Source organism: Martes martes, assembly GCF_963455335.1.
Source record: "Martes martes genome assembly, chromosome: 13".
NCBI lineage: Eukaryota > Metazoa > Chordata > Mammalia > Carnivora > Mustelidae > Martes > Martes martes.
In genome coordinates, this window is record NC_137901.1 from 35812450 (window position 1) to 35833093 (window position 20644).

Here is a 20644-nt window from a genome sequence, read left to right on the forward strand (position 1 = left end):
CTTTCATTGATAAAGCAGAATATTTATGTATTTTCTTCTCCTAACTCCACATCCAAGACTACCTAGAAGTCAGGGAGTTTGGAAAAACCAAACCTCAGAGAACCCAATCTTTTGTTCTTTGACATAAAAATAACATTTGCAAGTATTTGGGGTATAGGTTGGGCATCAAGGCTGTAGTAGAAGATAGGACCTTCCTACTTTGCCATCTGTGTCTCAGGATAACACTTGCACAAAGGTGGCTGGAGGCAGCCCTTCTCCTGTCATCTTAACTGCCTATCAAAGTAAAAACCCTGCTAAAAGGTAAAGACTGAAGTCCAACACTTAAGAAGCAGAGAAAGGAACTAGAGTGACATAATGAACTCACATGAAGTAAGAAAAAACATCTGGTAATTTCATAAACAAGCCTGAAGTACAGTTCCACCAGGGAATTCCACATTAACCTGAGGGATCTGGCACAGCGCCTAGAAGCCCCTTTCAAAACTCCTCCGTCGATGGCAGCTTGTGGTCCTTGAAGCTCCAAGGAACTGTATGTGTCATGTAACCCACTCTCTTCTAAAGAAAACTGGAAACTACCATTATTTTTTATGTTGAAGTTATTATTACTGTATTACTACTACTATTATTATTATCCTTTGGTTATGGAAGAGATTTGACAACAGCAAAATTCCCAAAGTACCGGTCAGTCTGCAAAGGCAGTTAGGAGTCACTGACGGGCCTTCTCCAGGCTGCAGCTCGACATTCCAGCTGCCATCTCGTGAGTCCCAATGTTCTCCTAAGCCTGGGACAATGCCTGATGGGCACTGCACGTGCTCACTGCTTTACCGAGTTTTTGTGATAGATAAGCTAACCCACAACCCAGTTTACCTGGTCTGTTCTCTGTTGTCACCCAATATAATGACTACCAGAACCACTGTCACATGCCGGAGCATGACAGCTTAGACAATAAGCGATAATGCCTTCCTCTAGAGGTGCACCTAGCATGTGCTAAGCAAACACCAAGAGGAGAAAGGCTGTCCTCCAGGAGTTTGTTCTCTTTAGTGATAAAGTCTGTAATCTTGAGGCAGCCTGAACTGGGGGCTTGGGAGTTGAGGAGTATGGAGTATGGAGGCGGAGGTGGATTCTGGAGGTGAATGGGGCCTGGACTGGCAGAGGAAAGGAGACAGCACCACCAGCAGGGGGTGCTCAGAGCAACAGGGTGCAGAGAAGGGTGGTGCCCACATGTGGGGGACAGTGAGTGCTGAGTGGGGAGACAGGCTGGGACCCTACAGCAGGGGCCCCAAGCGACAGCACCAACAGCGTGGGCCGTGTGTTGCAGGCAGTACGGAGACTGAGGAGGGTTCCTGTGCTGTCAGGCTGGATCGAGGACCACCACCAAACATTCTCAAGTGAAAAAGGCACCTCATTCTCAATTAAATTATAATTGAGTAAAATTACTAAATAATTTTATTGGTGGGATAAAATAGCCCCCACTAAGTTATGAAACAAACCTAGAAACTCTTATCTGTCTTTACAACCTTTAGTTTTCATTTCTTCCTTGCCTGTAAAGATTTAAAAAGGCAAAAGGGGCTGTCCTTGAATCCAGCAAGCTTTCCTACACAGGGCCAGCCAGTGAAAATCTGGGGCTCTACGGGCCCCACTTGTCTCTGCCACAACCACCCAACTCTGCCACCGCCGCATTCACGCACCATGGACAGCACCCACACCGCTCCGCCTGCCTGCGTTTCAGGGAAAACCTCAGGTATAAAACAGGTGGCTGGCTGAATTGGGCCTGGGGCCATGGCTGGTTCACCCCTGCTTTAACCCATAAGGGTCCATTCAGAACCAAAACTCCTCCCATGTGAATGAAGTTACACTTGCTGGAGGGCCCTGTGGTTTGGAGATGAAGTACTACAGTGAGTCCCAGAGATGTGAGTGAAGGCAAGGGTCTAGGTCAGCATGGGCAGGCCTCAGCCGATACTTCCTGGGCATTGTCACCTGCACCACTATGACAGGGACCCCCCCAATCGCCCCCCTGCCAGGAGTCACCTCGGCTTGCTCTGCTGCGGGTGCGGATGCCCAGCACCGGGGTGGCATCTTCCAGTGCCGGCGACGAGGTCTTCAACACAGCCTTCATGTTCTCATGCTCTGTGGCATCCTCCGCGTAGCTCAGACCCTGCGGCGGGCTCAGGGGTGCCGGAGAGCTGCTGGAGAACTTGCCCGACTGCAAGACCAAAGTAGAGGAAAGGGCGTGAGGTGACTCTCCAGAAAACCAACTTCCATTGAGGAAAAAACTTCCTTGTTTGTGTGCATTCCACAGCCACATTCTCCACCGCTGTCCCTAACATTTTCCTTGTGCCAATGACAAACATCCAGATAGACAGGAAGTTCTCTTATCAGAAAGAAGAGCTCTGGTCCCAGAAGGCCCATACCCTTCCCTCCCCCACAGCTGCCCTCAGTGGGTGCTAAGGACCAAGGACATCAACCTGGGAAGAACTCAGAAACCCCAACTGTTTCTAACACCATAGCCCTGATATGAGAATTTAAATATGCCCAGGCAATCAAATGTATTGAGTTTTGTTTTTTTTTTAATTTAGCACCAGAGAGCACTTAAAATTTTCTTATATATCACTTAGGATGTTAGCATTTAAAAAGTGGGATTCAGTCACAGAATCCTACTATGGTAAAAGCACTGGGAAGAATCTTTCCAGAGCTACTCACATCCCACTTGACAGAGAAGGAAACTGAAGGCTTCCAAGATTCAGTGACTTGCCAAAGGCCCCAAGGGAATCAATTTCAGGCCCCCGGCCAGCATGTGACACAGACACTCATGCTGAAATGGAGTTTGGCCACACTCATTGCTTCTGGCTGTGTCAGACATGGGGTTGCTTGAACGCGCATCACACATATATGATCATATCCTCTAACTGTAGCTGAGCAAAGAATCAGGGCATATATGTTTTACAAGAGGTATGCTAGAACACCGGGCCATATGTACACAAGGCCAAACAGCCGATGAGAAGGAGAAAGTCAGATTAATGTTTGCAAAGAGCAGTACCACAGATTCCTGGCTTCTTTTCATCGAGTGTCTCAGCCATGGCAACAGAGCCCAGGACACATCTGCTTGTACCATCTGCTTGCCCCCTCATCCTCTGGGGCCAATCAGCCCTGACGTCGTCTCTGGTTCTCCCATCTGCACCAGGGCCAGGAGGAGGAGCCCCTGCCACCCCACCCCTGCAAGCATGACTTCCAGTGAGTCCGATGGATGCCAGCTGAGAAAAGGGGCACAAGTCAATGGCTGCCCCTGAGAAATGACCACATCTGTGGCTGCTGTCCCACTTTCTCTTTGGTTTTAGGGCTTTTTTCATGGTTATTCTAGAATCCAGTTTTCATACTGGGGTTGCCCAAAGGCTCAGTCAAGGGGCTGGAGGGAGAATTCCCTGTCTACTTCTCTAATATTGGGAAAATATCTCCAATATTAGACCAGCTGAACTTGTCATTCTTGACAGGGCCAAGGACTGAGGGAGACTTGGGAAATGCAGGTTAGCCTTTTGATTCCTGGCATCCCCATCATGATGAGAACCCGTGTAAGGAGGTTAGTGATCACACGGAAAGCGACCTGAAAACGATCATGCATGGTTTAGAGCACTGGGTGGTGCTGATGCCTCATGCTGCTTAGGTTAGGTTAGACTCTACGGCACACTTGGGAAGGTCAACTGTGGCCTTCTTCATGTTCAGAAACAGTCCTACCTCCATGTCATCCTCTTCATCAGTCTACCCGAGCGGACAGGACAGGATGGAAAAGACAGAAGGGATTCTTAGAAGGTACAGAGGTTAGCAAAGATGAGATCATCTCAATGTCACACCATATTCCAAATAAAAAAACTGGCCGCCACAGCCAAGGTCCACCCTCCTGATGCAGGAACTTCCAGACCCCGACTGCATAGCCCTCCTGCCTGTGGCCAGGTACTCCCTCTCTGAGCCCCAAGGCCAGTTCTAAGTAATGTCAGGAGGCATTTGTGAGGCTCCAGACCAACCTCCTGAGGCTGTCCAAGGGTGCATAGCCAGCGTACCTGGTGTCCTGACTACTGGAGACCTCACTCCTTGCTCTGTGCCCTGCTCCTCAGCTGGCCACATCCTGTGGAACCCACCACAACGTGCCAGTCATCAGGGCCTCTACATGTGAACCAGCCTCCATGTGCCTGGTGCTCCCTGTCAGCTGCTATCCCCCTCTCACCCGGAGTGCTTGAGCCTCCCTGCCCACGCTGCCGGGTCTGGGCCTACATGAATCCTGCCACACACACACACCAGACAGAACAAGCGCAACAGCTGCCCAAGCAGAATGGGTCCCATTACTCTCTCGTCAGAAACATGAAATTCAGTCCTTTAAAAAATCTTGCCCGCCCCTCATGGAGGCTTTCTGAGAGGACATGCCCAACTTTTAATTATCACCAGATAAACTTCTTGAAGCACCTTTTAAATAAATATCCCTCTCCTAAAAATAAACTGAGGGTGAACGTCATGTCCATCTCTTGGTTTTAGATGAAAAACCCCCTCAACATAACCTGTGTTTCCACTGAGGTTACAAAGCCAGGCCTGCAGATTGGACACGAGGTTTTTAAGAACCAACTCAACTGGGGCGCCTGGGTGGCTCAGTGGGTTAAAGCCTCTGCCTTCAGCTCAGGTCATGATCCCAGGGTCCTGGGATCGAGCCCCACATCGGGCTCCCTGCTCAGCAGGAAGCCTGCTTCTCCCTCTCCCACTCCCCCTGCTTATGTTCCCTCTCTCTCTGTGTCTCTCTCTCAAATAAAATCTTTAAAAAAAAAAAAAAAAGAACCAACTCAACTTTCAGAAGCTGAAATGACAAAACGCTTCCGGTTCGCCACGTTTCCCACCACCCTCAGGCAAGTGGCACTACACCCAGAGACGACTGTCCTCTCTATTTCTATGTGTACCTTGGAGCTTATTTATTTAACCAGGATGGTTGGTATTTTCTCAGCCATCAGCCCAAGTGCAAGGCACTACATACACAAAATCTCTAGCCTTCTCACCGTCCCCCAAAGGAACTAGCATTCCCTTTTTCTAGAAGACAAAGCTGAGATGACATGCCTGCAAACCTGAAGGAAATATTTAAAATAGTCAGGACAGCAAAGGGGGTGCCCTCCTCAGTTGCAGCCGCCAACAAGCAGCAGCCTAACTTACAACCCAAGAGGGATGAAGATTCTTTCCTCACCTGGCAACAGCCCAGCCAATGAGAAACTGCCACAACTCAGCTAATGAGAAACCATTGCCGCCCTGAGTGCTTACTTTCTTCCAAGGGAAATTCACTGGAAGCAGCCCCTCCCAATGCCCTCTTTGCTCAATAAATTAACGTTCCTCTCCTTTGTTCTCTGGACCTGCCCATGCTTTGGTCATAGCCTGCATGTCCCAAATTACACTTCTTCTGCCATTCCTGAATAAACTCATTTTGCTGCTAAAATAACAGCTGGTTCATTTTCAAGGTCAACAGTGCTCCCCCCTGCACCCTGATGGGGAGGTCCTGGGACTGATGGCCTGAGGTCTTGCAGCCCATCTTGAATATGATGACAGCAGACAGGGCCACGGTGTCTTATGCTGCTTGCCTTGTCTATGTCACTATTTTGTCTAGAGCTAGCTCCGGGCACAAGGATGAGGAATCCTCTTAGTTTCTCACTGACTTCTACCCGGGAGGGCTCCTGGATTTTGAGAAAAGCAGCCTGCACTTCAGAAGGAGAGAAAGAAGAGGCGCACCAGGCACACAAGGGCAGATAGAGGGTAGAGTCCAAACGCAGGGTCTTTGGATTTTCCCCAGATTTCACTGTGTCTTAAACAATAATTGTTTTCCTAAAATCATCTCTAATTGCTACCACTTCCGCATTCATTTCACCCAGCATCTATATTAAAAATGATTTTCTCTAAAAATCATTTCCAGCTCTAATGTTCAGGGACTCCATTTATTGCCAGGTTTTGTTTTTAGTGGTTTAAGTTGTGTACGTGTGGTTTTCTAATCATGAGGACATCCTTGGGGTAGAAGTTTGTCTTCTACTGCAGTTGCACATGTGGGCACACAAAGGGAACTTAATTGAGAGTCCAGAAAAGCAGCTCTACACTTCGTCTTGAGCGACAATATCCTAATCTTCCAGCAGATGGCAGTCTCTCTACGTGAATGATGCCACTTTGACCCCTGAACATTGGACCCCATGGAGGATGAACCCTGAAGCCAGCTCTGTCCACATCTGAATGGCAATTTAAATATTTTTGAGTCAAACTCTAGAAACATTCACCCTTGTTTATAAATAGGCAAGCTGAATGTTTTCAGAGAAGGGCAGAATTCGAAAATTAGTGGCATCTATAAAAAATCTCAAGAATTTGGCAAGAAATTTTTGTGTTTTCATAACTATTAAGCCTATTGGGCTTGTAGTTTTCACCCGCCAATGTGTCTCACTTCCTCAGAAACAAGGAAGCCCCTTTTAAAACTTTTAAAAATAACACCTTGGAATGAGAAGTGGGCACAGTTTGCCCAGATGGATTCAGTTTGCTTCCCGTTGCTGTCCTCTGGGAGGCTACACGTCCTACCAAACCCAGATTTCAGCTGGTGGCACGGGCATTCGGAACTGCAGCAGGCTATACAAAGGGCCCCTCTGCAGAGAAGTGACGTAAGGGTTGAGAAAATTCCAAGTGAACAAGGAGTCTGGGTGAGGGGATGAGTCCCTGATTGTTCTTAGAAATGTCTTAAAATTACAACAAAATTTCTGAGCTGATGGATCCTGTCTCCATATCCCTCAAGAATGTGGCCAGTAATTACGTGCCCTCTGTTTCTCCTACAACATGCACACCTACCTGGAGACGGTGGGCAGAACTGATTTGATTCCTTCCCAAAGAAATCTGCCTAATTTGAGGCTTGCAACACTTAGAATGATGGCACTCTACCGCTTGGACATTTACCCATCCCATTCTCCATATCACTGAGTGCCAATGTGCTTCGCAGATCCACAAACAGATGAGTTAAGTTCCCTAAAGACCCACCAGAAAGAGGCACCTACATGGTGGGTCTTCATCTCTGGCATCTTCACACATCCCTTTCCCTTCCACTTACAGAGCATCTTGCATCTGAACGCCCACAGCACCTGTGGCCTACAGGGTTCCAGGCTGAGGTGGGAGAGGGGAGCCCAGGAACAGGGGAAGCATACAAGTGTGCAGGTGCCCACTCCCACCCCCAAGGGGCTGTGGGGAACTCCTGTTGGATTCACCGTTCTGTGGATCTCTTCCCATCTGAATGTTCTCTGACCCAAGGGACCCTCAGATTGTGTCTTTGAGCAACCACATCCATTTTTTCTCGATTCAGTGCCTTGAATGGGTGGTCCATGTGTCAACTGACTGGTTGTATAGCACTGTTAGAACGATTAAAATCCTGACTCAATTCCCAAATCAGTATATCTGTCTTCCTAGGACACGTGGCACTGTCTTTTATATTTTTTCTTTTCTTCCACTTTTACCCACATTCCAGAGGTTGAAAACAGCATCAAGCTTTTCACAACACCACAGCCTACAACATCCCGACATGGGTTAAAGTTCCTCCACTAGCCACATAGCCTTAATTCACACGGACTTATCCCATGTCTGTCATAATAGCAGATTTTCACAGTAATAGGAGGGGAAGAGTTTAAGAGCACTTTTTAAAAGATGGCATTTTTTTTACACACACACACACACACACACACACACACACACACACACACACACAAGGTCAGCCCCACACTGTGGGGGTTCATCTGCTTTCGGAACAAATGACACAAAGAGATGGGTTTCACGGAACTTACATCGGTGATCATCTTCCCTCTGGTCTTATTTCTTTCTCTGTGGTTGGCCCGTTTCTGTTTCTGCTGCAAAACCCTTTCCCTAGTGGTGCGATACTCAAGCGCGAATTCACTGAGGATCCTGCAGAACTTGTTTATGTTGACTTCCCGAATCGCATAAGGCGGGTGCCCCATGAACAGCAAAAAGGAATGGAACCTGCAATGGAAAAGCCAATAGCGGTGATGATGCCAGTTCTAAGGAACAAAGACCAATGGTCTAAAAACTCCCAGCAGGAAACCAGTCAGGCAGGCATTGCTCTTCATTTCTGGGGCTCTGGGGCTGAGTCTTCTGGAGCACCAGTTCAACCAGAAGTCAAGTTCAACTCACTTTCTCGTTGATGGAGGATGTCTAGGTGGTGGGATTTCAGGATTTAGTTACTGTTTTGTTTGCTTCTCGGTGGTTTACTGTTTTTCTAAAATGTATGTGCAAAACTTTTATAAGAAAGAGGGTAAAGCTCTATTTTAAAGAAAACACTGCACAAGTTTCTAGATTATGTAAGAGCTGAATACGGAATAAGGAAATACAGCTTAGCGATTCCTTGAGAACCTGCTGTAATGATTATTGGAATAAACCCAATCACATGAGCTGTTAGCGGATGGTTTGTAAAAATGCTGATTACGTTTTCTGTGAGTAAATAATCTGAAATATTTTCTCATGATATTACATACAATCCCTTTTTTTTTTCTTTTTTTTGAGAGTGTGCACAAATGAGTGGGGAGGGCACAGGGGCAGAGAGAAAGGGAGAGAGAGAGAAAATGCTAAGCAGGCTCCATGCTGGCTGTGGAGCTCAACATAGGTCCGGATTTCATGATCCTGGGATATGACCTGAGCTGAAATCAAGAGTCTGATGCTTAACTGACTGAGCCACTCAGGCGCCCCACATACAATCTTAATTTCATTAAAAAACACCACATAAGCAGCCCAAAATAAATTTCAGCTATTTAACTTTATAAATTAAAAACTATTGGATTTTTTTGACAAGCACTTTGTAAAAGAAATTAAATAAGCAAACATGTACACCATCTTTAGTTATCAGGAAATGAGAAAGAAGATAGTAGGAGACAGTGGGACATTATGTATGTAGACCAAACAGTCTTATATAAATGATACTACTATTTGTGGACAACTACTTTTGTTTTTGATCATTCTAATTTGTACAGTATGAATAGGGGTTTTGTTTTGTTTTGAAGTGAGGGAAATGGGCTTATTCTTTATGTGAAGAATAATAAAGTAAAACAGACAACTTGTAATGAAAGGGGCTGAAAAAATGCTGTTTAAAGTCAGAAAATTTACCTAGAACTATAAAGCTCTTAGAGGAACACAGACTGTAACTTTTCATGACTTTGGATTACCCAATGATTTTGTTCTTATATGACCACCCAAACTATCAGCAACCAAATCAAAAATAGATAAACTCGACTTCATCAAAATTAAACACTTTGATGTCTCAAAAGACCACCATCATGAGTGAAAAAACAACCCACAGAATGAGAGAGGATTTGCAAATCATGTGTCTGATAAGAGATTTGTATCCAGAATATATAAAGAAATATTACAACGCAACACTGAAAAGACAAAGAAAATATGGACAAAGGACGTGAACATACATTTCTCCAAAAAAGATACACAAATAGACAATAAGTGCATGAAAAGTTGTTTCATATCACTAGGAGAATGAAAATCAAAACTATAGATAGTAACAAGAGTGGGCGAGGACTCGGAGAGACTGGAGCCCTCACAATGCAGCAGGTAGAGCCATAAAATGGTTCAGCTGCTATGGAAAAGTCTGGCAGTTCTCAAAAAGTTAAACACAGGGTTACCCTATGACCTAGCAATTTTGCTCCTACATATATACCCGGAAGAAAAGAAGATGCATGACGACACAAAACCTCTATAGAAATGTTCCTAGCAGCAATAATCATAACAGCCAAAAAGTAAAGATGATCCAAATGTCCAAAAAATGAACAGGTTAACAAAACGTGGTCCATCCATACAAGGTACCACACAAGCGGCCCCACTTCCTCTCTCATCTCCACTGAACCCAGCCGCAATGAACTCAAGATTCCTTAAGAAGCCTCAGGCCCTGGGGCTGGTATGCAGGGATCCTACAGGGACACTGAGATGGCTGAAAGCCTGTAGTAGGAGGACCAGGGAGGCCATCCCATTGGCGGGACCACAGGCTCTGAAAGGTGTCTAATCCCAGCTGTTTCCTGGCTTTCATCCTACAAGATTCTGCCCAACCATCACCTCCGCAGAGAAGCCTGATCTGTTTTGTAAACAACACTTTGTCACTCCCTGTGTTGATTATACTCTTAATCCTTCTTCCTGGCTCTTACTCCTACCTGACACCAGAGAGGGCATATAGGATCTATGATGCAGTAGCATAGGATAGCGCACGCAGGAAAAATCGAGGGGATGATCACTCAGTCTCTTTGCTCTGTTTCATCATCCACTCTTTTCCTCAAGTGTGTCAATGATTACGGGGTCTGGCCCAGGAAGGGGAGGGGCGGATTTGGGGGTACCAGGAAGCCAGTGTGGATGTCACTTGTCTCCCCATCTCTCCCCCTGGAGTGCCAGCCCCTTGCTGAGTTCTCCGAAGGCCTTCCTCCACCGGGCTCCAGTGCCCATCATCGTGTGTGTAACTCAGCCCCAACGAGTGAGTCTACGGGCACGCGAGGCTGCTGCGGAGGGGGCAGTGTGAAAAGAAAGGGGAATATGCACATTCAGGCTTGCAGAATGAGATCTTCTCAGCCATACGATGCTTTTTGAAAGCTGATTGTCTAAGTTCCTTTATCTGCCGCTTGACCAAGAGGAGACCCAGTGGAGTAACTAAGGGAGGGCCAGACAGGAAGGGGAGGTGAAGCGCCAGCTGCTTTCACTCCACGACCAAGGGGAGCAGGGAAGGTGGGTTCTCATCTCTCTCCAAGGAGAACCTGGAGTAGAGAGAGGGCTGTTTGAGAGGCTATGGTGTGCTGAGGCCAAGAGGGATTTCTGTCCCATCAGGAGGTCCCTGTACAAGACAGAGGGTTCCAGACCCAAACAGAACACGCCTGGCAGAGTGCAAACAGCAGCCTGGTAAGGTGAGGAAGTAGGAGGGTCTGGCCAGACTCCTCAGCCCTCATGGGACACTGTGTAGTGTATAACAGACCCTTGGGAACACAGAGGGTGTGAGCAGAGAGCCAGAAGGGTCTGAGGGGATGAGTGGAGCAGAGAGAGGGGAGACCCAATGACTTGTCCCTTCAAATGCCCATCACAGCAGGGGGTGCCAGCAGACGCGGGCCTATCCTGTCCTCACACGAGGCTCGTGAGGTTCCAGATGGCTCCATCTGGGAACCTATCTCCCCTTCTTCCCCACTGAGCACTAGAAATCACTGTTCTTCCCCAAGGCCAACTTTGAGAGGGGTAGCAGGGACGAGTTGAACTCCTGAAGACCAAACATTCAGGAGATGAAAAGTTTAGCTGTTTACATTACCGGCTGGGTCAGCAGACCTGTCCTGTCAGGCAGTGGATCATTAAGGAGCTGGACTGGACGGTGAGGGAAGCCAAAGTTATTTTCTCTGCATATCTGAGTGTCATGAGAACAGATCCGCAGTTCTGCTGCCTGTGAAGGTCTGAGCTCGCCCGCAGGAGCCAGATAACCTTCACACCCTGAGAACCTCCGAGCCGTGCCTGTGGGACATCGGCATCTTTCAAAAAGTAACCTGTTGCATGAATTCCTAATTACACAGGTAACAAAATAACTCTCACACTTGCAGGTGAGGAAAAAAGATGAAGGCCTAGCTGCTTCCAACTTCTTCCTCTGGCTGATCTGCACACTGCGAAGGATTCTACCTGTACTCACCTCGACTAGGGTTTTACTCCTCTCTGGGTCTCAGTTGTCCAGCATGTAAAGGGGACATGTTAGACCACAGGAGTCACAGGCGATGCTCCTGGGAAATGCTGGTCATTGGGGAGGGAGAAAGGAAGGACAGCCTCCCGGGCTCTCGGGCCTCCATGGTCATTTCAACAAAATAATCCTACTTTCATCACTTCTGTGTATGGTGTTCCTGTTAACAACATCATCTGAAGCCAGGGTGCTATGGTTTGGTGTCTTGGCTTGGCGACTACCTGGACCCATGCCCCTTTTATACCCATGATTCTTAGTTCGTGCTGGGCATCCCCAGTGGGATGGGCACCAGTGAGGAGAAAGGGACCTAGGTCATGTAGAGCAACTGTCATTTGGGTGACCAGCTTACCAAGGAGAATGAGACAATCGGAGCAATCATTATGTGCATTTTATACACACACACACACACACACATACATGAGAACACGCACAGATGCCTATAGCTTAAGGAACAGCTGCATCACCAAGATGAGTTTTTACCTGTCTGGGATAAAATGGCTAATGTGATCAGGCCTAAAAGCTTTACAAGGCCTTCAGAAAATTGCTCCAGATTCATAACACTCCAAGTGGAAACTATTTGTTTATTCGAGCAGTTTTAAGTTGGAAATTGCTCGTATCCTACTAAGCATGGAGGGCCAGAGCCGCTCACATTCCCAGACTCCGCTTTTTAAACTAGTTAAAAGCACAGTGTATTTTGATTTCACTGAGAAGTCTCTGATCAGTCCCTTCACCCCAGAGGGGCCTGTAAGGTCAAGGTGGAGTGCAGTGTGAGGGGCTTACAACTGAATTCCTGAAGTACTGAGTAGTGGACTGTGGTCAGCCTGGAGGGAAGAGTCTCTTCCCTACTCTTGCCTTGGCTAACATCTAAAGACTACCACTACCTTCTCCGCCCTGCAACAGTCTGGATCAAAACCCAGAGGTGTACAGTTACCGAAGCAGCAAAGGTGGGGAAGAACTCTCAGCAGACAAGACAATTGCGTTGTTAAAGTGCTGGTGGGTTCAAAGAGGGTGAAGGAAGGAAAGAAAAAAGAAGGTTAGAGGAGGGTGGGATAGAAGGGAAGAGTTAAAAAGTTAATTTAAAAAAATACAACACTGAGAAGGATAAAAGAAAATACTGCCCATCTGTTTAAAAAAATAATAAAGTGCTCAGACACCAGCCTGGGAATGCACTCGAGGGGCAGCAGGTCTCCTGGAAAGGCCCCAAGGGGTGGGCTCCCTTCACAGAACCACGACAAGGCCTGTCTCCGAAGGCCTGTCACCAGAGCACCTGCTCTGGGTGGACCCCAGCCTGCAGGTCTGGGGACAGGCCCATCTACTTAGTAAGGCCCAGGACAGAGCAGCTGGACCCCGAAGGCCAGGCCAAGGAGCCTACAACCATACTCTGATATCACCCAGAAGAGAGTGGTGGTGCGTGGTCAGAACCGGCCTGGCCCAGGAAGTCAGAAGACCCACGTTTGGGTCTGGATGCTGCTCCTGCTTACAGATGAGCCAGCCCTGGACAGCAGTGGAGAAGGCCTGGACCCCAGCCAGCCTCCGTGCAGGCAGGCAAGGCCTCCTACAGCCCTGTGCATCTCCCAGGGGCCTCTTGGGTCCCGTGACTCTAAGGGCGGCTGCCCAGAGGGTGACACTGGTGGTGGGCCCAGGCCTCACCCAGGCAGGCCACAGCAGGTGCGAGGTCTTGGAGGAAACACTGCAGATCATATAAAGGAGTTTCACTGACAGCAAGTCAAATGGCCCTGCAAGGACACAGGCTGTGTGCACACAGACCTGTTCAAACAGATGTAGACATACAGGCTCTACTGGTCAGATCTCAGAGAGGTGGGGCCCCTGGGTGGCTCAAGCCTTCCGCTCAGGTCATGATCCCAGGATTCTGGGATCGAGCCCCGCTTCGGGCTCCCTGCTCTACGGGAGGCCAGCTTCTCCCTCTCCCGCTCCCCCTGCTTGTGTTCCCTCTCTCGCTGTGTCTTTGTCAAATAAATAAATAAAATCTTAAAAAAAAAAAAAAAAAGAAAGATCTGAGAGAGGCGATTCCAGATTAAGAAGGATTTTTGGATCACATTATCTCTGAGATTGCTTGCAACCTCAAAATCCAATGACATTCTATTATTGGGGGGTGTGTGTAAGAAAATACCCCTGAAACAAACCTGTGCGAAGGTGTATTTTCTATGAATTTACAGTACAACTTCTGTAAACGTAACCTTCAGATCGTGGTTTGTAGACCATTTTTAACATGCCACTGTGTACAGGTGTTACCACTGGTTCCTTCATCCACTCACCTGTTAATTATTCTTCGGTGGACAATCTTTAAAATTATAATCCGTTCTGCACAGTCTTTTAGGAATTCTGACATTCGCTGTTTTAAAACTGGTTTCATTTCATGTTTTGCAATTGCCTTGAGGTGATCCCATGAAGCTTTGCATCTTCTCTCCATCTGACACAAATTATCCTGAAGTTGATCAAAGTCAACCTGAAAATCAGAGGGAGAACAACGGCAAATGGGCTCAAACCGCCGGACACCAACCTGAACCAGGAAACTCAACCGCCTCCGGGGAGAAATAAACATCAAAACCAAATTTACATCTTGCAATACAAACATATTGAGGGCCTAAAAATTACCCACATGTGTATCTGTCATTATCTTGACATCAAATTATCTAGTGATAAAACTGTTCTCCAAATGAACCCAGTGCAAATATCACTCTTCTCTCCATCCTCCCCTCCCCCCCCCCATATTTGGAAAGAAATCTTAGGAAAGTCTTCGGGAACTGTAAATTAAAACATATCAAGGAACCCAGTACCAGATGAACTGAGCAGATGTCTCATAAAATTTCTCAGAGTACTCTTGTTCTTGAGAGATGATTTTTTCACTTAGGGTTACAGGAATATACCAGTTCTGAAGGAATATACAGGAATATACCAATTCTGATATGGGGAGACGGTCTGTTCAGGGGCAGACAGCGCCTCTTCACAGTGATCTCTTTTACACTGTGCGACAAATTTTATTTCTCCCCCAATTCATTTATTCAACCCACGCCCGTGGAGAAACCGGTGTGTGTCAGTTCCTACGCCAGGCGCTGAGAACGCAGAGATGGATGTTGAATGAGACTAAGCTGCTGATCTCACTCAAGGAGACTCGCTGTACAGACAGGTGTACAGACCAAACACTGAGGAGGTACAGAACCCACAGGCATGCGTGCATGCGTGTGCGTGCGCGTGAGAGAGAGAGAGAGAGAGAGAGAAGTCTTGCTGGCAGATGCAAGCCGTGTGTGCAAAGAACAGATGTGATGCGGCCCCGCTGTGCTCTTCAGGGAAGTGGGGACGTCTGGATTCACTGAGGTAGCCTGAGCTGAGGCCTTCTAAAGTAAGGCTTTTACTGAATTTCTAGACTAGAAATTATGTGAATCAAAGAGTTTGTCAGGGAAAAAAATGCACTTGAGAGCATTTAATACAGACAGCTGTGGGACCGGGGAAAGTGAGAAGGTGAGGAGGGGTGGCAGAAACACATAAATTGGTGAGCTTTAGGGAGGAGACTGAGGGCAGAGAAGTAGAAGCACAATGGGACATGGTGGGAAGGGGGAATGCTGGGCAAATCAAGGTCAGAAGGAGAAAGCAGATGCATGGAGATGAGCTGCCATTGCTTAGATGACAGAGGTTAAGAGTGAGCCTGGATAGCCATTTGTATGTCTTCTTTGGAAAAGTGTCTGTTCATGTCTTCTGCCCATTTTTTGACATGATTATCTGTTTTGTGTGTGTTGAGTTTGAGAAGTTCTTTATAGATCCTGGGTATCAGTCTTTTGTCTGTGGTGTCATTTGCAAATATCTTCTCCCATTCTGTGGGTTGCCTCTTTGTTTTGTTGACTGTTTCCTTCGCTGTGCAGAAGCTTTTGATCTTGATGGCGTCCCAAAAATTCATTTTCACTTTTGTTTCCTTTGCCTTTCATCACTAGCCATCAGGGAGATTCAAATCAAAAACACATTGAGATACCACCTTACACCAGTTAGAATGGCCAAAATTAACAAGACAGGAAATAATGTGTGTCGGAGAGGATGTGGAGAAGGGGGAACCCTCTTACACTGTTGGTGGGAATGTAAGTTGGTACAGCCAGTTTGGAGAACAGTGTGGAGATTCCTTAAGAAATTAAAAAATAGAGCTTCCCTATGACCCTGCAATTGCACTACTGGGTATTTACCCCAAAGATACAGATGTAGTGAAAAGAAGGGTCATATGCACCCCAGTGTTCCTAGCAGCAATGGCCACAGTCGCCAAACTGTGGAAAGAACCAAGATGCCCTTCAACGGATGAATGGATAAGGAAGATGTGGTCCATACACACTATGGAGTATTATGCCTCCATCAGAAAGGATGAATTCCTAACTTTTGTATCAACATGGATGGGACTGGAAGAGATTATGCTGAGTGAAATAAGTCAAGCAGAGAGAGTCAAGTATCATATGGTTTCACTTATTGGTGGAGCATAACAAATAACATGGAGGACATGGGGAGATGGAGAGGAGAAAGGAGTTGAGGGAAATTGGAGGGGGAGATGAACCATGAGAGATTGTGGACTCTGAAAAACAATCTGAGGGTTTTGAAGGGGCGGGGGATGGGAAGTTGGGTGAGCCTGGTGGTGGGTATTATGGAGGGCACGTATTGCATGGAGCGCTGGGTGTGGTGCATAAACAATGAATTCTGGTGCGCTGAAAAGAAATAAAAAAAAATATTTAAAAAAAAAAAAAAAGAGTGAGCCTGGATGTGAGTGGTCCCGCCCTCCACGAGACAATGGAGGGGATCAAGTCAAGGAAGGTAGAAGGATCTATCACCAGAGGGGGTGAAGCCAAGCTGAGCACAAGGGATGCCCTGAGGGCCAGGCAAGACATCGCAAGTCCTGGGTTTCTTAGGTGCTGAAGAGCCAGAAACAGAAGGAAGTTTAGGCAGAGCCCCGGGATTCAGGTAAGCAGGGGGCTCGTGTGACTCCGAGAAAAATGATTTGCCTGAGATCAAAGGAATTCTGGGTCCAGAGTAGAAAAAGCTTCACTCTCCTAGAATATAGTGGAGCTGAGAAAAAATAAAAATAAAAAAATCAGGTGTTCAGCCAAGAAGGGGGAAAAATGCAGATTCAGAAAAGAACTCAATAGTTCAGTCTAGAAAAGACCAGATGACCTGGGACTGACAAGTAACGACGTCTAGGAGATTTTAAGCCAATTGTAAGACATCTAATCCTAACTCTCTGGCTCTGTCCTCATTTGCACCTGGCAGCTCCCTGAGACACGGTAAAATAAGCTCAGTTTGGCCCAGACAGGCACCGAGCAGCACTGCACAGGTGACGTCCGGCCAGTGAGGCAACGGGCGCAGAGAAGCCTCGGACGCCCAGTAAGAGATGGTTTTCTGGGGAGGAGAGTCTACCGTGAGCCCTTAAGGTGGGGGCAGAAGAAAGTGACCCATTGCCAGCAGAAGCCAGATGGGGAGGCTTCTGGTGAAGGGCAGTTTGAGGGCTGAGCTTTGCGAAGCTTCTCCAGCCGGGGGTTGGAAGGCAGCCTCCCCCAGCTGCTGCCTGGCCGGAGGCCACGGGCACAGGCGACCTAAGTCTTCACAATTATCTCCTGACCTCGGGTTCTCTTCCTAGGTCAAACGGATGCACAGAAAGGTGAAGTCGCTTGTGAGAGACCACACAGCTCTAAGCAGTGGAACTGGGATCTGAACACAAATCTCTCTGGCTCAAGTCCAAGCTCTCAACCAGCATGCCTTGAGCCTCGATTTGCCCCTAAAAAATTCCACCCCAGAGACAGAGCTGGCCTGGCTGCCGTCTTAGAGAAGGAAGTGCTTGCCTGAGAACAGATCCACAGGGGCCACTTTTGTGTGTGGGAAGCCCCATGAGCTGTGCTCTGAAGCAAGGTCCAACCTTATCAAGTCAGACCGGGATGCTGTGGGACAGCTCAGGGACACGGTTATCCCGCCCATGCCAGAGCAGCCTGGTCCTTGGCGGCAGCAGTGCTGAGCCCCACAAGTGACATACCAGGGGAGTGAAGGCAAGGAGGGTTGGGGTTTCCTGAGGCTTATCTGGTGCCCACCTACACAGAAAGACCCCTCAATACCCCAAAAGGCTTTGGGAATAAAGGTTAAGAAGCGGTAGACACCCTTTTGCAAGTCACAAGGAGCTGGGTCAACAGTCATCTTTAGCAACTGCCACAGTTAATCGAGAAAATTGACCCGCACTTTTGGCTTGTGTAGCCAATCTTGGCATAAGGCTACGTTATTTCGTTATTACTTAACTAAAAACTGAACACCCTTTGGGAAAGGCCTGATCCTAGGGGTCGGGTGGGGGCAGTCACTGGGGGCCAGCCTTGGGGGGACTCCTCGGCCAGGCTACTTTAGTCCTAGGCGGCCTCCACCTAGAAGGCGGCCCTGGGAAAGAACAAAGGACCACAGACAACTAAGGGACGTACTTGTTCTGTGTGGGTTGGGAAACAGGACAAAGATGACTCTAGCATTGCAGCAGACCCTGTCTCAGAGGGAGGTATTCCTAACAAACTGCCTTCTGGGAAGGTGCTCGCGGTGGGTGTCGGAGCAGCCATTGGAGGTCCCCCAGCTGCCACACGCAGAGGGGCCTCTGGTCTTGGTTAGGATCCTGACGTGCTGTTTGAAAAGACTTCAGAACAGTGCCTGGCACACAGTAAACACAGGAAGGGTGTCTGGGAAGTAAAGGAGTCCGTGTTTTCAGAAGCCTGTGGTCAGCTCTTACAGCTGGGGGATCGCCAGCCGGCCATGCCTCCCTCTGCCACAAGGCAGGCCCCCTGTCAGGCCGGCCCAGGGCCCCCTGCCTGCCGTAACTGGCAGCTGCCTGCCTGCTGCTCCCGAGGCGGGTGAAGGAGGGTCCCAGCCCCTGTGGCCCCACAAGCCAGTTCTGTGGGAGAAGGTGGCAAGATTGAGTTCCCTGAAGGAGACTCTGGCAAGGCCCCTTCCCCACTGCCCACCACTCTCTCTCCTCTTCTTAAACTAGGGTCCAGAGTGTCCCAGAGCTAACGGTCATCTGCTTTCAGCTCCTCAACCTGCCCAGGCTGGGTTTCCAGGAGTTTCCCTCACACTGGCTTGACCCCTGCTGCCCTATTAGCTCTTCCCCCGGCATCTCCTGTTGCTCCTGAGACCCTCGCATCGTCCAGCTGTGCTGTGCTGGGGACTCCCCGGGGGTGGTTCAGCCTCAGTGAGGCAAGTGGGGCAGCTGGGTGTCCAGCTAGTGCCACTGTCTCTTTTCTATAGAAACCACAAGTTCATGAAGATTTTAACTGTGCACTCAGTGTAACAGTCTGCAGCCAAGGGGCCAAAACTGTATGCAGTTTACAGCCCTGTCAACTGTTCCCTCTGTGTAAGATCATAGGAAGAGCCAGCCAATCTATGGGTGCACAGAAGGCCAGGTGCCCTCCGTTTCCTGACTCCACGCCTCACCGCAGGGTCCTATGGAATTCTGAGGAGGAGCCAAACTGCATCGTTGTGACATTTGTGCCCACCGAAAGCCAGTGGAGAAGTTTCCATGCTCGGGAGAATCCAGGCCTGGAGAGGAACACTGCTCCAGAGCGGGTGCAGGGACTAGGACCGGGTCGGCAGACCTGCCTCACATACCTCAGCAGGAAAGAATATGACAGAGACCCAGAGATGGCAAAAGGATCTTAAAAGTCCATTGGGAATGGCGTCAGACAAATCATATCCACAAACCCTAGAGCAGGGGCTGCCCTTGGACGTTTTTAATTAATAGAGTCTGTGCTCCTCAGAGATGACTGACAAAGATCCAACAGCTGAGGGAAAGGCACGGCCCACTCCTCTCTGCCCACAGACGTACCTTGGCTGACCTGGTGACGGCCCCGATCTCGGAGTACAGATCAGAGCTGTCTGGGAAGTTTTCCACCACCATGGTGCACACGTGGTGGAGAAGCGACTGCTTGTGCACGGTGTCTTTGACTTCTGGAACCTTCTCGAGGTAGCTTAACTCAAACGCTTTGGCCTGTGTGGTAAACATCAGATAAAGGACAAGAATAAGTTTTATACAGAAAGGCACAAATGGCTAGAATCAATGCCCTGTTTGGGGTGCCCTGATATGTAGTTCCTCTGCAACCGGAACTTCTCAGGCCACACACTCAGGATCATGTATGGACAAGCCACAACTGAGCGCGAAATAAGCCTCCAGCCCTTTCCCACTACAGCCATCAGCCATGAGCTGTCCCAGGCCTCTACCCCTAAATCAGGGAGCTGTGGAGCTGGGTCTCCCCATTTGGGTATCTACAACTTCTTTCTCTCTTTGTCCTCTACTTTTCTTCTTCTTGACCAGAGACAGGCCAATTTTTTTTTTTTTTAAGTTGGTTTATAATGTGCCTAAGTACAAATACTTGAGTGATAAGTTTAGGAAAAAATGGGGGAGGGAGGTGGAAGAAATTCTTTCCAATGTCAGTTTTGAGAGTAGCCAAGCTTCGTAAGGAACAGGGTGCTTACTTTTCTAAATTTTCTTATTTAATAGCAACACAGACTCAAATAAATAGGCCACGATAAGTTAAGGACAAAATTCCTCCTAGATTTTCCAGAAAGAAAATACAAAAGTTACTTCATTGGTGCTTTGGGGGACCAGAGGTACAACCTCCCTCAGCAAATGAAGGGCAGGGATTTTGTGACAAGGGAGATAGGACAATAAGGGATATAAGACACTTACATTAGTTCCATTTAGAAAGTTCCCAATGGCTAAGAGAGTAGACAGGATAAAGCCCAAGGTTTTATTGTTCTCCAGTTGGTCTATTCCTTCCTTCAGATCCAAAAGTGGTTCTGCCACTTCCTTTCAATTACAAAAAATTGCAAGGTGATGATAAAGAATGCACATTTTGGCTTTACTTTGTTCTTTTTGTACAGGGTAACCACAGTGGAGTTCTC

The 20644-nt window shown here is 47.9% G+C and overlaps 1 protein-coding gene across 6 annotated transcripts in view; it reads right to left on the reverse strand.

Annotated features, from left to right (window-relative positions):
- The window catches only part of FHOD3 (formin homology 2 domain containing 3), a 460829-nt gene that overhangs the window by 15674 nt on the left and 424511 nt on the right, over positions 1-20644 (reverse strand). For 4 of the 6 annotated variants that reach the window (XM_080821452.1, XM_080821455.1, XM_080821454.1 and 1 more), the window contains 6 exons: positions 20430-20549; positions 19569-19730; positions 14014-14204; positions 7815-8007; positions 3727-3750; positions 2026-2200 (listed from right to left, as the gene is read on the reverse strand). In XM_080821452.1, the coding sequence (XP_080677578.1) occupies positions 2026-2200; positions 3727-3750; positions 7815-8007; positions 14014-14204; positions 19569-19730; positions 20430-20549 (865 nt within the window). The remainder of the gene's footprint in view (positions 1-2025; positions 2201-3726; positions 3751-7814; positions 8008-14013; positions 14205-19568; positions 19731-20429; positions 20550-20644) is intronic. The other 2 variants (XM_080821457.1, XM_080821456.1) reach the window with 1 other exon arrangement.